The 20,963-nt window shown below is 41.8% G+C and overlaps 1 protein-coding gene across 1 annotated transcript; it reads right to left on the bottom strand.

Annotated features, from left to right (window-relative positions):
- Positions 1-3,022: 3,022 nt before the first annotated feature.
- LOC124000872 (fibroblast growth factor receptor homolog 1-like) lies at positions 3,023-17,020 on the bottom strand. The gene is made up of 12 exons (XM_046307547.1): positions 16,929-17,020; positions 9,617-9,762; positions 9,432-9,528; positions 9,042-9,294; positions 8,805-8,943; positions 7,131-7,229; positions 6,858-7,018; positions 5,037-5,174; positions 4,841-4,952; positions 4,312-4,411; positions 3,567-3,666; positions 3,023-3,428 (listed from the first exon to the last, which is right to left on the bottom strand). Exons 2-12 carry the CDS (start codon positions 9,732-9,734, stop codon positions 3,342-3,344), a joined length of 1,404 nt encoding a protein of 467 aa, XP_046163503.1. The 5' UTR covers positions 9,735-9,762; positions 16,929-17,020; the 3' UTR covers positions 3,023-3,341.
- Between the last annotated feature and the right edge of the window lie 3,943 nt (positions 17,021-20,963).

Below are 20,963 nucleotides of genomic sequence, written 5' to 3'. Positions count from 1 at the left end.
AAAAAAAAGCGACATGGGAAAAACTGAAATTTCACCCCATTCCACTGCTTTGGCCCTAAACCAATGGTATTCATGACCGGAAGTGTCATTCTATAGCATATGTCTGGATTTGATTAGAGCTTTGATCAGCTTGTAAAATCAAGTCTGATACTACTTGAGCCTGATGAGCCTTAACAATAAATATATTTATTTTATAATCCCTACATTAAAGGCATTTTATGAGCCCAAGCCCCAAAAAGACCAAAGGATTGTGCCATTATCTATTTTTACCAATACATAGCCTATGATAGGCTACAGCACATTACACAAGACAGAAAAACATAAATGCCCATAGATGTAGCTATATTCTCTTGGGTAAATAAATTAAACAAGCTCCAGTAAACAAATCTCTTTGAGTGTGGATTGATTAGAGTACCACAGTATGAGTCATAATTCCCATAAAACCTAGTGTGCAAACAGGAAATGTTTAAAATCGTTTTTCCTCCATTAATTTTTCCCCATATGGGATTTTAGAAACACTTAAAATAAGGGCTGTGGTTCATGTAGGCTTACCTTGACATGACGTTTTGATAACCTTGTAAATCTCTCTACAATAAGGTGACTTTTATCAATATATTCATCTGTTTTTACTCCCCTAAAATGAAATGCTATTTAGCTGCTAATGTGGTTATCATAAAGAACAACAAAAGCCATGATGATCTGGACGAGACTACGGGACTCCTGAATCGAGGCAAAGGTCAGATTCTCTCTAACTATCTAATGTTAGCTAAATGTAATAATGATGCTGGTGCAGGACATACCGCCTACACAGTTACAATTAGGCTGTAAGCTGACGCATGTATACATTTCAAAATATTTTACTTTAACGTTGTGCAATGTGCGTATTTGCATACCTCTTCTTTCTCGATTGTTGCTTCATTATTTCCTTGCATTCAACAGTTAAAAGTTTTGTTTTCCAGATCTTCATTGTAATGACATACTTGAATAATATAGAACTAGAATAAGATGCAGATTACTTCCCTTTCTCTTCATTAAGATTGAATGGTTATGGGTCTGAACAAATAACTGCTATAGCCTACCGCCATCCCGAGTTCACTCTTCTTTCAAACTCCCCAGCCGTGAGTTGTATTGACTGCTGTATTTATCATTCAGCTATTGTGTTTCAGGTAAGACCCAAATGCAGACTGTGTTGAAGTAACAATGTTTTTTACAGCAACAGGGGCAGGCAAACGACAGGTCAAGGCAGGCAGGGGTCGAGTATTGGGGCAAAGGTACAGGATGGCAGGCAGGCTCAGGTCAGGCAGAGGTCGGTAATCTGAGTAGGGGCAAAGGTGCAGGCAAGGTCAGGGGAAGGCGGGCTCAGAATCAGGACAGGCAAGGGTCAAAACTAGGAGGGTGAGGAAAATGAGAGACTGGGGAAAAGCAGGAGCTGAGACAAAACACTGGTTGACTTCACAAACGAAACAAACTGGCAACAGACAAACAGAGAACACATGAATAAATACACAGGGGATAATGGGGAAGATGGGCGACACCTGGAGGGGGGTGGAGACAATCACAAGGACAGGTGAAACAGATCAGGGAGTGACATTCAGCAAACAAGAGCTTGCATCCTTCTTCCAACAGTCTATTAGTATAAGACATGCTAAAAATAAACTCTTCCAGCAAGCTATTGTAGTCCAGCTTTTCCTGGGATTCCAAGAGCAAAGAAGCGTTTTTTTTAAGGAGAAAGGCCAGCAGAGCACATTGTGTGTATTGTGCAAGAGACAGAGGCTATGAGTTAGAAGCTTATTTATAGCCCATCATTCATTAGCTAAATATTTAATTTATTATCTGAAATTATTTGCTGAAAGAGGTAGGCTAGGATATATATATAAATATATATATATATATATATTATATATTACTTTTTGAACAGGATTATCTATTTTGGATGCAATTTGAATGGAATTAATGGAGAAAGAGCTCCGGTGCACACTGATTTAAAGCAACAATATGTAAGTGATATGCTGTTTTAAAACTATACAGCTGAAATAAATAAAAAAATAATATTTACAATAAAAAAATAGGTTGACCCCCAAAAGTCAGATGGAGATGTTTAAATTAAACGCGCATTTAGTCCATATATTACTAGCATATGCTGCAGCAAATGTAGGGGCCACAATTGAAATTAGTCCCTGACTTTATTGTGAAATCCCAGTCACTTTTACAATTATTTGTTTATACTGTATATGTGTTTTTTTTACTGACAAATAAAATCAATCAATCCAAACTGTCCAGCTGCAATTTAATAATTGGAAAGAGACCAAAAAGTTTAATGACATTCAGAGATTGTCAAGCCAAGCCTTTGATACTTGGTAAGCCTAAGGTAGGAAGGGATGTGTTTTCTGTTTGTCGAGACAGTATATTTGTTGTTGTGTTGAAAATGAAAACCGTGATATTGAAGACCCGAAGTCGGTATGTTTTGTTTATTGGTTGTGCATTGGCACAACCAACATAAAGTAACGAAACAGGCAGGGAGAGTGAGCTCTTCTGTGGTTGTCAGCGAATCCTCAACCTTCTGGCCCATAGCCCTGCATTGCACCAACTGTGCCACAAAAACATGCAGAAGTGGCAAAGTTGATATCTACATTTATAAACACAGGGTCACTGCAGTTATTATTATTTTAGTTAATTCCATTTACTTTACAGTACAAGGGGACATGCATTTATGACACCTGGAGTTGAACCAGGTGAAAGCTGTGATCTGATTGATTTCACTTGTTAAATCCACTTCAATCAGTGTTGCTGAATGGGAGAAGACATGTTAAAGAAGATTTTTAAGCCTTGACAAGTGAGACATGGATTGTGTATGTGTGCTATTCTGTGAATGGGTGAATGGGCAAGACAAAATATTTAAGTGCCTATGAACAGGGTATGGTAGTAGGTGCCAGGCGCACCGGTTTGAGTGTCTCAAGAACTGCAAAACTGCTGGGTTTTTCACTCTCGACAGTTTCCCGTGTGTATCAAAAATGGTCCACCGCCCAAAGGACATCCAGCCAACTTGACACAACTGTGGGAAGCATTGGAGCCATGTGGAATGCTTTTGACACCTTGGAGTCCATGCCCCAATGAATTTAGGCTGTTCTGAGAGCAAAAGGAAGTGCAACTTAATATTAAGTAGCTGTTCCTAATGTTTTGTCCACTTAGTGTAAGGTCATTGTAGTAGACCTACTTCCCTAAGTAAAAGAAAAAGCAGATTTTGCAAACATGCACATTCAAACATGTTATGCATGAAGTAACTTTCACATATCAAAGATGATCTATATACTGAGGCTTCACCTCTTCCTCTCTGCACATATTCAGTCGTCATGAAGGAGGGTAAGGCAGACTTGATCTTGGTCGCCATATCCAACATTGGCTAGTCTGTTGTTCACTTTGATGTAATCCTGCAGAGAATAAACAAACACAAATTACTGCATGGAAAGGTAACATTTTGCATGCCTAGATTGCCTCTTAAATACGTTTTTACAACAAAGAAGGATGGGAGATGCAAGGGGAACGGTAACTGAAAACGCCACACTCACTGCATCATCCTCCAGGATGTTCTCCAGGACACTGACTATGTCGTTGAAGGAGGGCCTTTGGGTGTAGGGCTCCAGCCAGCAGTCCTTCATCATCTGCAGTCTAGAAGGAAAGGGATATGTGGCATAAACACTGGTGTAACACGGGTAGTTGTTGTTGCCATCCTGTACCTGTCCCGCAGGTGTGATGTTAGGATGTACCGATCCTGTGCAGGTGCTGTTACGTGGTCTGCCACTGTGAGGACGATCGGCTGTCCATCCTGTCTCCCTGTAGCGCTGTTTTAGGCGTCTCACAGTATGGACATTGCAATTTATTGCTCTGGCCACATCTGCAGTCCTCATGCCTCCTTGCAGCATGCCTAAGGCACGTTCACGCAGACGAGCAGGGACCCTGGCCATATTTCTTTTGGTGTTTTTCAGAGTCAGTAGAAAGGTCTCTTTAGTGTCCTAAGTTTTCATAACTGTGACCTTAATTGCCTACCGTCTGTAAGCTGTTAGTGTCTTAATGACCTTTCCACAGGTGCATGTTCATTCATTGGGAAACAGTGTTTAAACCCTTTACAATGATCTGTGAAGTTATTTGGATTTTTATGAATTGTCTTTGAAAGACAGGGTCCTGAAAAAGGGACATTTCTTTCTTTTGCTAAGTTTACTAGCGCACCAGTATCATGCAAATACACATGAGCAGTCAGATATGCCTGGAAATATTCCATGTAAAAAAAGTATCTGAAGGGGGATAATTACTCACATCTCTGGTCTACATGTCTCTGGTTCTGAGTTCCTGTATCCAGAGCAGATGTAGCGCACCACCAACTCTAAAGTCTCCAGCTTGGGATATGGTAAGGTCCCTAAGATTAAGACGAATCATTACAGCACTGTTAAAAAATACATGGCAAATGGAAATCCAGTATGGATGGTGTTAAGAGCTAGATGGGAGGGGTTGAATGGAGCTGAAGGGTGGGACTAATAACAACAAGATCACAAATGTAAAATATACTGTGTCTGTAAAATTGATAGATTTTCAAAACATTTGTGAAACAGCAAAGTTAAACATCTACAATGTAGAAAATAGTAAAAATAAAGAAAAACCCTTGAATGAGTAGGTGTGTCCAAACCTTTAACTGGTACTGTATACATAAAAAAAAATACATATTGGGGATTGGAAATGATGCAGACAATTACATTGATGGAAGCTACAATCTATCTTTAATATTAAATTTGATCTACCCCCTAAAAAAATGAAAATTCATTCATCTCAGGTGCTCTTTCCATTTTACCAAATGTTTGCATCTCCCACAGCACAATGCCAAATGCCCAGACATCCCCTTTGAAGCTGTAGTAGTTGTTTCTGAAGTACTCTGGGGGATACCAACGCAGGGGCACTTTTTGCTGCGAACAGAACCAAAAAGAACAGCCAAGTTAAATTATGCTCTGGTCACAATGTCTGGGTGACTCCAAGACAGTCCTCCTCACCAAGTGGTCTCCTTTGTGGCTTCTGCGACGGCTGCTCAAAAGAGTCAGGTCTTGGGCTAGTCCAAACTCCGCCAGCTTTACCTCTCTGGGGAAATGGTTAACCATGATGTTCCTCAGGGCTAGGTCACAGTGCACCACCTGTAGTATGAACAATTGTGCTACAGAGATTATGGGGACTGTAGTCAAATATGAACAGTGCCTTGCGAAAGTATTCGGCCCCCTTGAACTTTAAACATAAAGATATAAAACTGTATATTTTTTGTGAAGAATCAACAACAAGTGGGACAATCATGAAGTGGAACGACAATTATTGGATATTTCAAACTTTTTTAACAACTCAAAAACTGAAAAATTGGGCGTGCAAAATTATTCAGCCCTCTTAAGTTAATACTTTGTAGCGCCACCTTTTGCTGCGATTACAACTGTAAGTCACTTGGGGTATGTCTCTATCAGTTTTGCACATCGAGAGACTGACATTTTTTCCCATTCCTCCTTGCAAAACAGCTCAAACTCAGTGAGGTTGGATGGAGAGCATTTGTGAACAGCAGTTTTCAGTTCTTTCCACAGATTCTCGATTGGATTCAGGTCTGGACTTTGACTTGGCCATTCTAACACCTGGATATGTTTATTTTTGAACCATTCCATTGTAGATTTTGCTTTATGTTTTGGTTCATTGTCTTGTTGGAAGACAAATCTCAGTCCCAGTCTCAGGTCTTTTGCAGACTCCATCAGGTTTTCTTCCAGAATGGTCCTGTATTTGGCTCCATCCATCTTCCCATCAATTTTAACCATCTTCCCTGTCCCTGCTGAAGAAAAGCAGGCCCAAACCATGATGCTGCCACCACCATGTTTGACAGTGGGGATGGTGTGTTCAGGGTGATGAGCTGTGTTGCTTTTACGCAAAACATAACGTTTTGCATTGTTGCCAAAAAGTTCCATTTTGGTTTCATCCTGCCAGAGCACCTTCTTCCACATGTTTGGTGTGTCCTGTGGCAAACTTTAAACAACACTTTTTATGGATATCTTTAAGAAATGGCTTTCTTCTTGCCACTCTTCCATAAAGGCCAGATTTGTGCAATATACGACTGATTGTTGTCCTATGGACAGAGTCTCCCACCTCAGCTGTAGATCTCTGCAGTTCATCCAGAGTGATCATGGGCCTCTTGGCTGCATCTCTGATCAGTCTTCTCCTTGTATGAGCTGAAAGTTTAGAGGGACGGCCAGGTCTTGGTAGATTTGCAGTGGTCTGATACTCCTTCCATTTCAATATTATCGCTTGCAGAGTGCTCCTTGGGATGTTTAAAGCTTGGGAAATCTTTTTGTATCCAAATCCGGCTTTAAACTTCTTCACAACAGTATCTCGGACCTGCCTGGTGTGTTCCTTGTTCTTCATGATGCTCTCTGCGCTTTTAACGGACCTCTGAGACTATCACAGTGCAGGTGCATTTATACGGAGACTTGATTACACACAGGTGGATTGTATTTATCATCATTAGTCATTTAGGTCAACATTGGGTTTGTTGCACTGAAAGTAAAGGGGCTGAATAATTTTGCACGCCCAATTTTTCAATTTTTGATTTCTTAAAAAAGTTTGAAATATCCAATAAATGTCGTTCCACTTCATGATTGTGTCCCACTTGTTGTTGATTCTTCACAAAAAAATACAGTTTTATATCTTTATTTTGAAGCCTGAAATGTGGCAAAAGGTCGCAAAGTTCAAGGGGGCCGAATACTTTTGCAAGGCACTGTATGTGTGGTGACCACAGACAAAAGTGAAATATATGACATTGCTGATGGATTTTTCAAATGATTCTAATGTACCATTTTAGAGTGCAGGTGTCTCATTGCATGGGCAATGTGATATGCTGCTGTGGTGAAGTGCTTTTGCAGATCACTGTCCCTGCTCAGTTGGTGTTGATTCACTTGCAGGAAACTGCGCAGGGTCCCACTGCTCACCGACTCCAGGATCAGCATGTAAGGAGCTGGAGTAAAGGAAAATGAAACACACACAACACCACCTTACTGTCTAACTTTTTGCCATGGTCCAAATTTCAGAAACAATGAATGCTTAATAAACGAGTCTGTGACTCTTACCCTGTGTGATGTTCCAGTCTAGCAGCTGCAGCACGTTCTTGTGGGTACCTAGCTTCCTCATGATGTTCACCTCTCTGGCTACCCTCCTGTGGGTAACCCCTACAGAGAACAAACCACGCTTATCAACTGTTTTGTTAGGTATAAGCTCCTGGGTGCATTTCAAACAGTAAACCTCTGATGGTGAGGGCTGTGATTGGTACATGTATTATTGTGAGGAGTACAGTGCATTGTCTTTTTGGTATTGACTAACAATGTTAAATAAACTCAGCAAAAAAATAAACGTCCTCAAACTGTCAACTGTGTTTATTTTCAGCAAACTTAACATGTGTAAATATTTGTATGAACATAACAAGATTCAACAACTGAGACATAAACTAAACAAGTTCCACAGACAAGTGACTAACAGAAATGGAATAATGTGTCCATGAACAAAGGGAGGGTCAAAATACAAAATAACAGTCAGTATCTGGTGTGGCCACCAGCTGCATTAGGTACTGCAGCGCATCTCCTCCTCATGGACTGTAGCAACAGATTTGCCAGTTCTTGCTGTGAGATGTTACCCTACTCTTCCACCAAGACATTCCTGTCTAGCAGGAAATCACACACAGAATGAGTAGTATGGCTGGTGGCATTGTCATGCTGGAGGGTCATGACAGGATGAGCCTGCAGGAAGGCCACCACATTAGGGAGGAGGATGTCTTCACTATAACACACAGCGTTGAGATTACCTGCAATGGGGCGGCAGGGTAGCCTAGTGGTTAGAGCATTGGACTAGTAACCGAAAGGTTGCAAGTTCGAATCCCCGAGCTAACAAGGTACAAATCTGTCGTTCTGCCCCTGAACAGGCAGTTAACCCACTGTTCCTAGGCCATCATTGAAAATAAGAATTTGTTCCTAACTGACTTGCCTAGTAAAAAAAATGACATCAAGCTCAGTCCGATGATGCTGTGACACACCGACACACCATGACGGACCCTCCACCTCCAAATCGATCCCGCTCCAGAGTACAGGCCTCGGTGTAACGATCATTCCTTCGACAATAAACGCGAATCCGACAATCACCTCTGGTGAGAGAAATCCGCGACTCGTCGGTGAAGAGCACTTTTTGCCAGTCCTGTCTGGTCCAGTGACGGTGGGTTTGTGCCCATAGGCGATGTTGTTGCCGGTGATCTCTGGTGAGGTGTTGTTACACATGGTCTGCCACTGCAAGGACGATCAGCTGTCCGTCCTGTCTCCCTGTAGCACTGTCTTAGGCGTCTCACAGTATGGACATTGCAATTTATTGCCCTGGCCACATCCGCAGTCCTCATGCCTCCTTGCAGCATGCCTAAGGCACGTTCACGCAGGTGAGCAGGGACCCTGGCCAGCTTTCTTTTGGTGTTTTTCAGAGTCAGTAGAAAGGCCTCTTTAGTGTCCTAAGTTTTCATAACTGTGACCTTAATTGACTACTGTCTGTAAGCTGTTAATGTCTTAATGACCGTTCCACACGTGCTTGTTCATGAATTGTTTATGATTCATTGAACAAGCGTGGGAAACAGTGTTTAAAGCCTTTACAATGAAGATCTGTGAAGTTATTTGGATTTTTACAAATGATCTTTGAAAGACAGGGTCCTGAAAAAGGGACGTTACTTTTTTAGCTGAGTTTAGTAGTAAGCTTGGTGGATTTGTCCTCACCCTCTTTGGTCATCTTGCAGGTGACAATGGAGTGACCCTTGCATGTGCCACGCGTTATCTTAGCCTTGTAGTACACCCCTTCCCTCCCTGCTTTGATGAGTTGCTGCATGCCTAGCCCTGATGTGTTGAAGCAGGAACCCTGGGAAATTAAGTCCACGCTGTTACAACATTCTACAGCTAGATTTAAGTATGAGAATGTTATTTTACCCTGTAGCTTTTTCTTCAACCTGAGTTTACCGTTTGCTGCGATCTCCAGAGAGACCTAGAAGCTGACTTGGTTGTCTGACTGAGCAGGGGAGTGGGCGAGCTAGTGTTCTGATGCTCCTGTCCCAGAGTGACAGAGACAAGCTCTAGTGGGCTTCTAGTCTCACGCACTCGACACTTCCTCAAGGTTAGGGGACTTAGAGCTGGGGGGTTGGATGGAGGAGCTCTGCCCAATAGACCCTCAACACCCTGCAGCTCTCGAATGGTGTGAATCAAAGTGCGATACCTGGAAAGGGTATGAAGAAAGTTAGTTGTACTGTATATTACTGCATCCAGTATGGAATAAACACATCCGCTGCTGATACTGTATTAAGGAAAGGTACACGTTTGATATGTTAACAAGTAGTTGAGCTATAAACTTACTTCATTGTCCACAGAATGGCCAGTAAAAGGACAATGGTAACAGTAAACCCAGAAATACCGATTAAAATGTAGAACATCCCATTAAATTTGACACCATCTGAGAAAAGACATGTTCACCATTACATCACAGCATGAGAAACCGCCATCAGTAAACTTCTCACATGACATATGATTATATGACTCACCTACTTCAGGATCTGTTGAGAATGTATTATCAAGATCATTGTTTATATTTGAATGTCTTGTTACGTTGCTGATGAGGGAGGTTTCTGTGTGATTGTTGCTTGTATTCACATATGACATTGTTCTTTTGAGTGCACATTGCCTTCATCTGAGGAATCAAGAGCAAAAATGTGAAATGATGAGCAAGGAGTTGTTCTAAAGTCCGCATCCACATCGATGGGACCACAGTGGAGAAGGTGGAAAGCTTCAAGTTCATCAGCGTACACATCACTGATGATCTGAAATGGTCTACCCACAGAAACAGTGTGTACCTCAGGAGGCTGAAGAAATTTGGCTTGGCCCCTAAGAACCTCAAACCTTTACAGGTGCACGATTGAGAGCATCCTGTCGGGCTGTATCACTGCCTGATACGGCACCAGGCTCTCCAGAGGGTGGTGCAGTCTGCCCAACGCATCACCGGGGGCACACTGCCTCCCCTCCAGGACACCTACAGCACCCAATGTCACAAGAAGGCCAAAAAGATCATCAAGGACATCAACCACCTAAGCCACGGCCTGTTCACCCCGCTATCATCCAGAAGGCAAAGGTCAGTACAGGTGCATCAAAGCTGGGACCAAGAGACTGAAAAACTTATTCTATCTCAAGGCCATCAGACTGTTAAATAGCCATCACTAGCCAGCTACCACCCGGTTACTCAACCCTGCACCTTAGTAGCTGCTGCCCTATATACATTGTCATGACGTGTCCCTTTCTGGGTATAGATCGGGGCTTCCCCCTCTCTGTCTCTCCAACACCCAGGTTCTGTCATCTCAGGTCGTAAATTCCTGGCGGAGACTCTCTTCCCCTTTTCATGCAGAGAGACCACAGAGTGAACAAAGGATTTCACATGGCCGAAGCCCTAAATCCCCAAAATGGGAAAATGAAACAAAATGTCCACTTCTGAGAAGGTGGGAATGGTCCATGGACACTTAACTTCTCTAGGGTAGGGGGCAGCATTGGGAATTTTGGATGAAAAGCGTGCCCAAATTAAACAGCCTGCTACTCAGCCATAAAAGCTAGAATATGCATATAGTAGATTTGGATAGAAAACACTCTGAAGTTTCTAAAACATTTTGAATGATGTCTGTGAGTATAACAGAACTCATGTGGCAGGCAAAAACCTGAGACAAAATCCTAACAGGAAGTGGGAAACCTGAGGTTTGTAGTTTTCCAACTCTTAGCCTGCACAGTGTCTATGGGGTCATATTGCACTTCCTAAGGCTTCCACTGGATGTCAACAGTATTTAGAACCTTGTTTGAGGCTTCTACTGTGAAGTGGGGGCGAATGAGAGGGGATTGAGTCAGAGGTCTGCCAGGGAGGCACGAGCTCAGTCTCGCGCGTTCACGTGAGAGCTAGTTCTGTTCCATTGCATTTCTACAGACAAAGGAATTCCCCGGTTGGAACATTATTGAAGATTTAAAACATCCTAAAAATTGATTCTATACATCATTTGACATGTTTCTACGAATTGTAATGTGACTTTTCTTCTGAACTTTCGCCTGGACCTGCCCACGCGTTTGGATTTGAGTTTGAGTTTGGATTTGTGAATTGAACGCGCTAACAAAAGGAGCTATTTCGACATAAATTATGGACATTGTCGAACAAAACAAACATTTATTGTGGAACTGGGATTCCTGGGAGTGCATTCTGATGAAGATCATCAAAAGTAAGTGAATATATATAATGTTTTTTCTTCTGTTGACTCCAACTTCTGTTGACTCCAATATGGCAGATATCTGTTTGGCTTGATTTGTCGTCTGAGCGCCGTACTCAGATTATTGCATGGTTTTCTTCTTCCGTAAAGTTTTTTAAAAATCTGACACAGCGGTTGCATTTAGGAGAAGTGGATCTAAAATTCCATGCACAAGTTGTATGTTTTAGCAATGTTTATTATGTGTCACGCCTTGGTCTTAGTATTTTGTGTTTTCTTTAATTATTTGTTCAGGCCAGGGTGTGACATGGGTTTATTGTATTGTCGTATTGGGGTTTTTGTAGGCATTGGGATTGTGGTTGATTAGGGGTGTGCCTAGTATAGGCTTGGCTGCCTGAGGCGGTTCTCAATCAGAGTCAGGTGATTCTTGTTGTCTCTGATGGGGAACCGTATTTAGGTAACCTGGGTTTCACTTTGTATTTCGTGGGTGGTTGTTCCTGTCTCTGTGTAGTGTTCACCAGATAGGCTGTAATAAGTTTCACGTTCCGTTTGTTGTTTTTGTATTTATTACTTATTTCATGTATCGTTCCGTTTTTTCTTCATTAAAGACATGGGTAACCACCACGCTGCATTTCGGTCTGACTCTCTTTCAACAAACGAAGAACGGCGTTACAGAATCACCCACCACACACGGACCGAGCAGCGTGTTAACAGGCAGCGACAGCATGAGCAGCGAAGGGAGGACGTTATGGACAGCAGAAGTATGGAGTATACTACGTGGGAAGAAATAGAGAGGTGGGCGTTCGACCCAGAGAGAGTGCCGGCGCCCGCCTGGGATTCGCTGGAGCAGTGCGAAGAGGGCTATAGGAGAATGGAGTCGAAGAGAAAGACACGGCAGCGGCAGCATGAGCAGCAAAAGGAGGATGAATTATTCGGAGAATGGACATGGGAAGACGTGTTGGATGGCAAAGGTTGTTACATTTGGGAGGAGATACTGGCCGGAAGAGATCGCCTCCCATAGGAACAGGTGGAGGCACTAAGGAGAGCAGAGGCAGCCGGAGATAGGAGCCAACGATACGAGAGAACACGGTTGGCAAGGAAGCCCGAAAAGCAGCCCCCAAAAAATTATTGGGGGGGGGCTTACAGGGAGTATGGCTATGCCAGGTAGGAGACCTGCGCAAACTCCCTGTGCTTACCAGGGGGCTAGAGAGACCGGGTAGGCACCGTGTTATGCTATGGAGCGCACAGTGTTTCCAGTGCGGGTGCATAGCCCGGTGCGGTTCATACCAGCCCTTCGTATTGGCCGGGCTAGAGTGGGCATCGAGCCAGGTAAGGTTGGGCAGGCTCGGTGCTCAAGAGCTCCAGTGAGCCAGCACGGTCCGGTCTATCCAGAACCAACTCTCTGTGTTTATCGTGAGGAGCCAAGGAGGAGACCAGAACCAGAGCCGGTGTTAGAGGTGAGCGAAGCAGAGACTGTGAAGGAGTTAATGGGGAAAGTGGAGGAGAGAGTAATGAGGGAGTTGCTAGTATGGTGCAATAGGTACGATATTCGTCCGGCGGAGCGTGTCGGGGATTTAATGGCACCTGGGTCAGCGCTCCATACTCATCCTGAGGTGAGTGGCACGTCCTGTGCCAGTCCTACTCTCAGGCTCTCCAGTACACCTTCACGGTCCAGTCCATCCTGTGCCACCTTCACACACCAGTTCTCCGGTAGCAGCTCCCCGCACCAGGCTTCCTGTGCTTGTCCTCGATCCTTCCAGCACCACGCACCAGGCCGTCAGTGCGCCTCGCCTGTTCAGCACAGCCAGAGCCTTCCTTCCCTCATGCGCTACCGGAGTCTCCTGTCTGTTCAGCGCTATCATAGCCTTCCTTCCCTCCTGCGCTGTCGGCTGTAATAGGTTTCACGTTCCGTTTGTTTTTGTATTTATTAGTTATTTCATGTATCGTTCCGTTTTTTCTACATTAAAGACATGAGTAACCACCACGCTGCATTTCGGTCCGACTCTCTTTCAACAAACGAAGAACGCCGTTACATTATGAGTATTTCTATAAATTCATGTGGCTCTCTGCAAAATCACCGGATGTTTTGGAAATACTGAACATAACGCGCCAATGTAAACTCAAATTTTTGGATAAAAATATGAACTTTACCGAACAAAACATACATGTATTGTGTAACATGAAGTCTTATGAGTGTCATCTGATGAAGATCATCAAAGGTTAGTGATTAATTTAATCTATATTTCTGCTTTTTGTGACTCCTCTCTTTGACTGGAAAAATGGCTGTGTTTTTCTGTGACTTGGCTCTGATCTAACATAATCGTTTGGTTTGCTTTCGTCGTAAAGCCTTTTTGAAATTGGACACTGTGACTGGATTTACAACAAGTGTATCTTTAAAATGCTGTAAAATACATGTATGTTTGAGGAATATTAACTATGGGATTTCTGTTTTGAATTTGGCGCCCTGCAGTTTCACTGGCTGTTGACGAGGTGGGACGCTACCGTCCCACGTACCCTAGAGAGGTTAAGGGACGGGTATGACGAGCGTGTTTCATTTGGTGACCTCAGAGAAGACAGGAAACACACATAACTACAGTTGAAGTCGGAAGTTTACATACACCTTAGCCAAATACATTTAAACTCAGTTTTTCACAATTCCTGACAATTAATCAGAGTAAAAATTCCCTGTCTTAGGTCAGTTAGGATCATCACTTTATTTTAAGAATGTGAAATTTCAGAATAATAGTAAAGATAATTTTTTATTTCAGGTTTTGTTTCTTTCATCACATTCCCAGTGGGTCCGAACTTTACATACTTTCAATTAGTATTTGGTCAAACATTTTGGGTAGCCTTCCACGAGCTTTCCACAATAAGTTGGGTGAATTTTGGCCCATTCCTCCTGACAGAGCTGATGTAACTGAGTCAGGTTTGTAGGCCTCCTTGCTCGCACACACTTTTTCAGTTCTGCCCACAAATTCTCTATAAGATTGAGGTCAGGGCTTTGGGATGGCCACTCCAATACCTTGACTTTGTTGTCCTTAAGCCATTTTGCCACAACTTTGGAAATATGCTTGGGGTCATTGTCCATTTGGAAGACCCATTTGCGACCAAGCTTTAACATCCTGACTGATGTCTTGAAATGTTACTTCAAAATATCCACAATTTTCCTCCTCATGATGCCAGCTATTTTGTGAAGCGTACCAGTCCCTCCTGGTGCAAAGCACCCCCACAACATGATGCTGCCACCCTCTTGCTCCCCGTGCTTCTTCGGCTTGCAAGCCTCCCCCTTTTTCCTCCAAACATAACGATGGTCATTATGGAAAAAAGTTATATTTTTGTTTCATCAGACCAGAGGACAGTCCTCCAAAAAGTACGATCTTTGTCCCCATGTGCAGTTGCAAACCGTAGTCTGGCTTTTTTTATGGCTGTTTTTAAGAAGTGGCTTCTCCTTGCTGAGCGACATTTCAGGTTATGTCGACATAGGACTTGTTTTACTGTGAATATAGATACTTTTGTACCTGTTTCCTCCAGCATCTTCACAGGGTCCTTTGCTGTTGTTCTGGGATTGATTTGCACTTTTCGCAGCAAAGTACTTATATCTCTAGGAGACAGAACTTGTCTCCTTCCTGGGCGGTATGATGGCTGCTTGGTCCCATGATGTTTATACTGTACTATTGTTTGTACAGATGAACGTGGTACTGTCAGGCGTTTGGAAATTCCACCCAAGGATGAATCAGACTTGTGGAGGTCCACAATTGTTTTTCTGAGGTCTTGGCTGATTTCTTATGATTTTCCCATGATGTCAAGCAAAAAAGGCACTGAGTTTGAAGGTAGGCCTTGAAATACATCCACAGGTACATCTCCAATTGAGTCAAATGATGTCATGGCTTTAGAAGCTTCTGATAGGCTAATTGACATAATTTATCAGAAGCTTCTAAAGCCATGACATAATTTTCTGGAATTTTCCAAGCTGTTTAAAGGCACAGTCATCTTAGTGTATGTAAACTTCTGACCCACTGGAATTGTGATACAATGAATTATAAGTGACATAATCTGTCTGCAAACAATTGTTGGAAAAATGACTTGTGTCATGGACAAAGTAAATGTCCTCACCGACTTGCCAAAACTATAGTTCATTAACAAGAAATTTGTGGAGTGTTTGAAAAATGAGTTTTAATGACTCCAACCTAAGTGTTTGTAAACTTCCGTCCTCCTTTCCATCTAATTCTTGTATAAAATGAATGAGTTCAAGATGAAACTATTTGTGAAATGATGTAATGTGATGTTAACCTTTAATGTGATGGTTAAACTTTAAAGGGAATTCAATTCTAAGTCATTGGCCTGCCCCCGTGAGCACAGATATGATCAGGCATCATAGAACCGCCTTTTCTACTGTTACTAATAAACCCCCCGAGGAAATCCTCTTCAGACCATGCGTACCTCTGTGTAAACTGACGTGGCACAGGTTTGAGTACCAAGACTAAGCAAACCCACCCGGGTGAGCTGTGATTGCAAATAGTTATTGAATTCCTAACCATACCACGTGGAGCATTGGCTACACAGCTGGAAATGGTTAAATGGTTCAACTCTGAGACTATCGATCCCTACAGAAGGGCAAATCTTAGATACTAATTACTAGTCTGCAGCTAGAAATTATGTAAACCTGGGATGCGAAGAGATCACGACGACACATGGGTGTAAATATATATCGATTGCAATTATTCCCGAATGAGTGAGTGTTCATGTGCAAAGGATTAGCATTTCAATAAATATAATTATCAACTGTGTGTAGTGATCCCTTTTGTCTTTCCCGCTCTCTCTCCATCCACACCCCCTTCCCTTTGTCCACCAAGCCATCATATTGGCTTAGCCCATTTGGGAATCTTCCCTATCCTTGTTAGCAACCTATCTACTGTTAGTTTGTTTATGCATTTCTGTGATTATTTAGTTAGTAAATAAATGATTAAGCAAATTGGTGTATGAATGATTCATAGTAAAGGCTGTGTTCGCGGAGATAACCAACAATTTACGACGTTTGGAATGAGACTGGCGTGCGGTAAAGAATAATTCATTAGTAGAAGACTAATTGATGAGATATTAAAATATCTGAAGAGTTGTAACTTGGTAATCTGAAGATTTTCCTTGGTGCCCTGACTTCCTAGTTAATTACGTTTACATGATTAGTTTAATCACGTACTAATAATTAGAGAATTGATTTGATGAAATAAATCTCCACTTTTAATGATGCCAAAGACATGACAGCATAGGCATGGAATCACTGGCCACTTTAATACTGGAACACTAGTCACTTTAATAATGTTTACATACTGCTTTACTCATCTTATATGTATATACTGTATTCTATTTTAGTCAATCCCACTACGACATTGCTCGTCCTAACATTTATATATTTCTTAATTCCATTCTTTACTTCCAGATATGTGTATTGTTGTGAATTGTTAGATACTACTGCACTGTTGAAACTAGGAACACAAGCATTTCACTACACCCTCAATGTCTGTTAAATATGTGTGTGACCAATAAAATGTTATTTGAAGTAGGCATAGAGCTATAATTAGTTTTTAATTAGTTATATTGAGCTGATATAGAGAGGAGATCTCACCCATAGAGCCCATGCAGGTAGATATTCAAACACCTTCTATCCAAATTCATGTGAAATCTTTTCTATTGTGATCACTTTGTGGACCACCTACATATGTTCTTTACCTCACTTCCTGTTGTCCCTCACTCACAGGAAAGAGGAGCTTAGTCTTCAGCACCACTGTCTCGCTGCAACAATTTAGCTTTCAAGTCATCCTACAATCATGCACTAGTATGAGCTTTTGGATGACAAAAGAAGTGGCTGTTGATTAACACTTTATGACGGGCCACATATTGTTTAAATTAAAAATTAAGAGTTAAAGCTGGAAATTTGGCCATGTGTAAAAAAAAAAAGAAGGTTCCATTTAGTCATCTCTGTGGTTATCAAGCGTGTGTGTCATGGAGTGCTATGAGGTGGGAGGCATTTCCCTGCAGTGCTCTGATGTTTACATTCACCAACAGTTACATATCTCTAAGGGGGATGGGGGCCGACATGGTGTCTATATTGTGGTTTCCTTATAGGAAGTACTTCTACAACAGTTCTTTGAGCTTTGCTTCTCGAACATATGTGGTCCTAAGGTTTATTAACTCCTGGGGATTACTATACAACAGACCATTCTGAGAATATTGTCTAGCTTAGGCTAGTTATGACATTGTTATTAAGTCATGACCATTATACATTTACATTACATTTTTCATGTTAACCATCCCAATTTTAAAAAAAAACTTTATTTAACTAGGCAAGTCAGTTAAGAACAAATTCTTATTTTCAATGACGGCCTAGGAACAGTGGGTTAACTGCCTTGTTCAGGGGCAGAAAGACAGATTTTTACCTTCTCAGCTCAGGGATTCGATCTTGTAATCTTTCGGTTATTAGTCCAACGCTCTAACCACTAGGCTACCTACCGCCCGAATAAGTCTGTACAAGAAAAAGGGAGACAGGCTGTGTAGTTCATTGGCTGCTTTAATAGTTACAGAAACTAATTCACTCCATATACAAGGCAGATCTTTGCAGTTCATATTCCAATACATCCTTTTTCCAAAAGTATTTATGTACATTAAGTTTTTCTTCAAGGGTTATTGCAAAATACATTTTAAATTTAAACATTTTACAAAAGTACCAGAAATTAATAAATTAAAAAACTAAATAGACATAAAACAAAATAAATAAATCATTTAGTAGTATTTACTGCATCAAGCTTTTCGGGGGGACAATTCTGAAAATGACCACGGCAATAGCCGGCTAATGTTAAAAATGTAAAAAAATATAATTGTTATCAGGATGTGTATCATTCTACCATCATAGGCCAGGTAGAGTTGGTAGGTTTCTGTCCAGCTGTTATAATCAGTAATTGATTCACCAAATAAAGCATATACCTCAACAAGACTTAAGAAATGAGAGCTGTGTATTGTAATGGATATACTATAGCTCACAGCCTAGAGTTTGATTTTATTCTCCATTTGATTAGATTCAATTCAACTCCTATGTGTCACATACAGTGTATGTCAATATAGTTACAGTAAATACATCTTTTAAAGCTCAGAGGGAAAAGCTAGCTATTCACTTGTTGAATAACGGTAAGGTACAACTGCTCAAACTGTCAAATGTCCCACTCTGCCTAAATCAAATACCCCATACCCATGGCATTTAGAAAGATGCAACATTCACAACTTCTGCCCCTTGAATTTGTGATCTCATGACTTGCATTAGGGCTCCCGAGTGGCGCAGCGGTCTAAGGCACTGCATCTCAGTGCTAGAGGCGTCACTATAAACACTCTGGGTCGAATCCAGGCAGTATAACAACCGTCCGTGATTGGGAGTCCCATAGGGCGGCGCACAATTGGTCCAGCGTCGTCAGGGTTTTGCAAGTGTTAGGCCGTCATTGTAAATAAGAATTTCATCATAACTGACTTGCCTATTTAAGTAAAACAATGTACAGTTGAAGTCGGAAGTTTGCACTTAGGTTGGAGTCATTAAAACTCACTATTCAACCACTCCACAAATTTCTTGCTAAAAAATTATAGTTTTGGCGAGCCGGTTAGGATATCTACTTTGTGCATGACCCAAATAATTTTTCCAACAATTGTTTACAGATTATTTCACTTAATCACAATTCCAGTGGGTCAGAAATGTACATACACTAAGTTGACTGCCTTTAAACAGCTTGGAAAATTCCAGAAAATGTCATGGCTTTAGAAGCTTCTGATAGGCTAATTGACACCATTTGAGTCAATTGGAGGTGAATCTGTGGATGTATTTCAAGGCCTACCTTCAAACTCAGTGCCTTTTTGCTTGAAATCATGGGGAAATCAAAAGAAATCAGCCAAGACCTCAGATTTGTTTTGTAGACATCCCTGGGAGGATTTTCAAAATGCCTGACAGTACCACGTTCATCTGCACAAACAGTACGAAAGTATAAACACCATGGGACCACGCAGCCATCATACGTAGGAAGGAGATGGAAGGAAGGAGGAAGGAGATGCGTTCTGTCTCCTAGAGATGAATGTACTTTGCTGCGAAAAGTGCAAATCAATCCCAGATCAACAGCAAAGGACCTTGTGAAGATTCTGGAGGAAACCAGTACAAAAGTTACTATATCCACAGTAAAACAAGTCCTATATCGACATAACATGAAAGGCCGCTCAGCAACGAAGAAGCCACTGTTCCAAAGCCGCCAGTAAAAAGCCAGACTACGGTTTGCAACTACACATGGGGACAAAGATCATACTTTTTGGAGAAATGTCCTCTGGTCTGATGAAACAAAAACGGAACTGTTTGGCCTTGATGACTATCATAGGCTTGCAAGCCGAAGAACACCAGCCCAACCGTGAAGCAGGGGGGGGGGGGGGGGCATCATGTTGTGGGGGTGCTTTGCTGCAGGAGGGACTGGTGCACTGCCTCATGAGACCATCTATTTTGTGAAGGAAAATGTGGATATATTGAAGCAATATCTCAAGACATCTGTCAGGAAGTTAAAGCTTGGTCGCAAATGGGTCTTCCAAATGGACAATGACCCCAAGCATACTTCCAAAGTTGTGGCACAATGGCTTAAGGGCAACAAAGTCAAGGTATTGGAGTGGCCATCACAAAGCCCTGATCTCAATCCTATAGAAAATTTGACGGCAGAACTGAAAACGCGTGTGCGAGCAAGGACTGAGTTTAAATGTATTTGGCTAAGGTGTATGTAAACTTCCAACTTCAACTGTATACACTATCGTTCAAAAGTTTAGGGTCACTTAGAAATGTCCTTGTTTTTTTAAAGGAAAAATCACATTTGACCATTAAAATAACATCAAATTGATCAGAAATACAGTGTAGACATTGTTAATGTTGTCAATGACTTGTAGCTGGAAACGGCAGATTTTTTTAATGGAATATCTATATAGGCGTACAGAGGCCTAACCATCACACCTATGTTCCAATGGCACGTTGTGTTAGCTAATCCAAGTTCATCATTTTAAAAGGCTAATTGATCATTAAACTCTTTTGCAACTATGTTAGCACAGCTGAAAACAGTTGTTCTGATTAAAGAAGCAATACAACTGTCCTTCTTTAGACTAGTCGAGCATCAGCATTTGTGGGTTCGATTACAGGCTCAAAATGGCCAGAAACAAATAACTTATTTCTGAAACTCGTCAGTCTATTCTTGTTCTGAGAAATTAAAGCTATTCCAGATCTCGTACAACGCTGTGTCCCTTCACAGAACAGCGCAAACTGGCTCTAACCAGAATAGAAAGAGTGGGAGGCCCGTTGCACATCTGAGCAAGAGGACAAGAACATTAGAGTGTCTAGTTTGAGAAACAGACACATCACAAGTCCTCAACTGGCAGCTTCATTAAATAGTACCCGCAAAACACCAGTCTCAACATCAACAGTGATGAGGCGACTCCGAGATGCTGGCCTTCTAGGCAGAGTTGCAAAGAAAAAGCCATATCTCAGACTGGCCAATAAAAATAAAAGATTAAGACAAGCAAAAGAACACTGACAGTGGAACTCTGTCTAGAAGGTCAGCATCCCAGAATCTCCTCTTCACTGTTGACGTTGCTGATAATGGGT

Source organism: Oncorhynchus gorbuscha, linkage group LG16, assembly GCF_021184085.1.
Source record: "Oncorhynchus gorbuscha isolate QuinsamMale2020 ecotype Even-year linkage group LG16, OgorEven_v1.0, whole genome shotgun sequence".
In the NCBI taxonomy this organism is placed as follows: domain Eukaryota; kingdom Metazoa; phylum Chordata; class Actinopteri; order Salmoniformes; family Salmonidae; genus Oncorhynchus; species Oncorhynchus gorbuscha.
The sequence above is the reverse complement of the archived record's forward strand: the minus strand, read 5'-3'. Positions and strand labels throughout refer to the sequence as shown.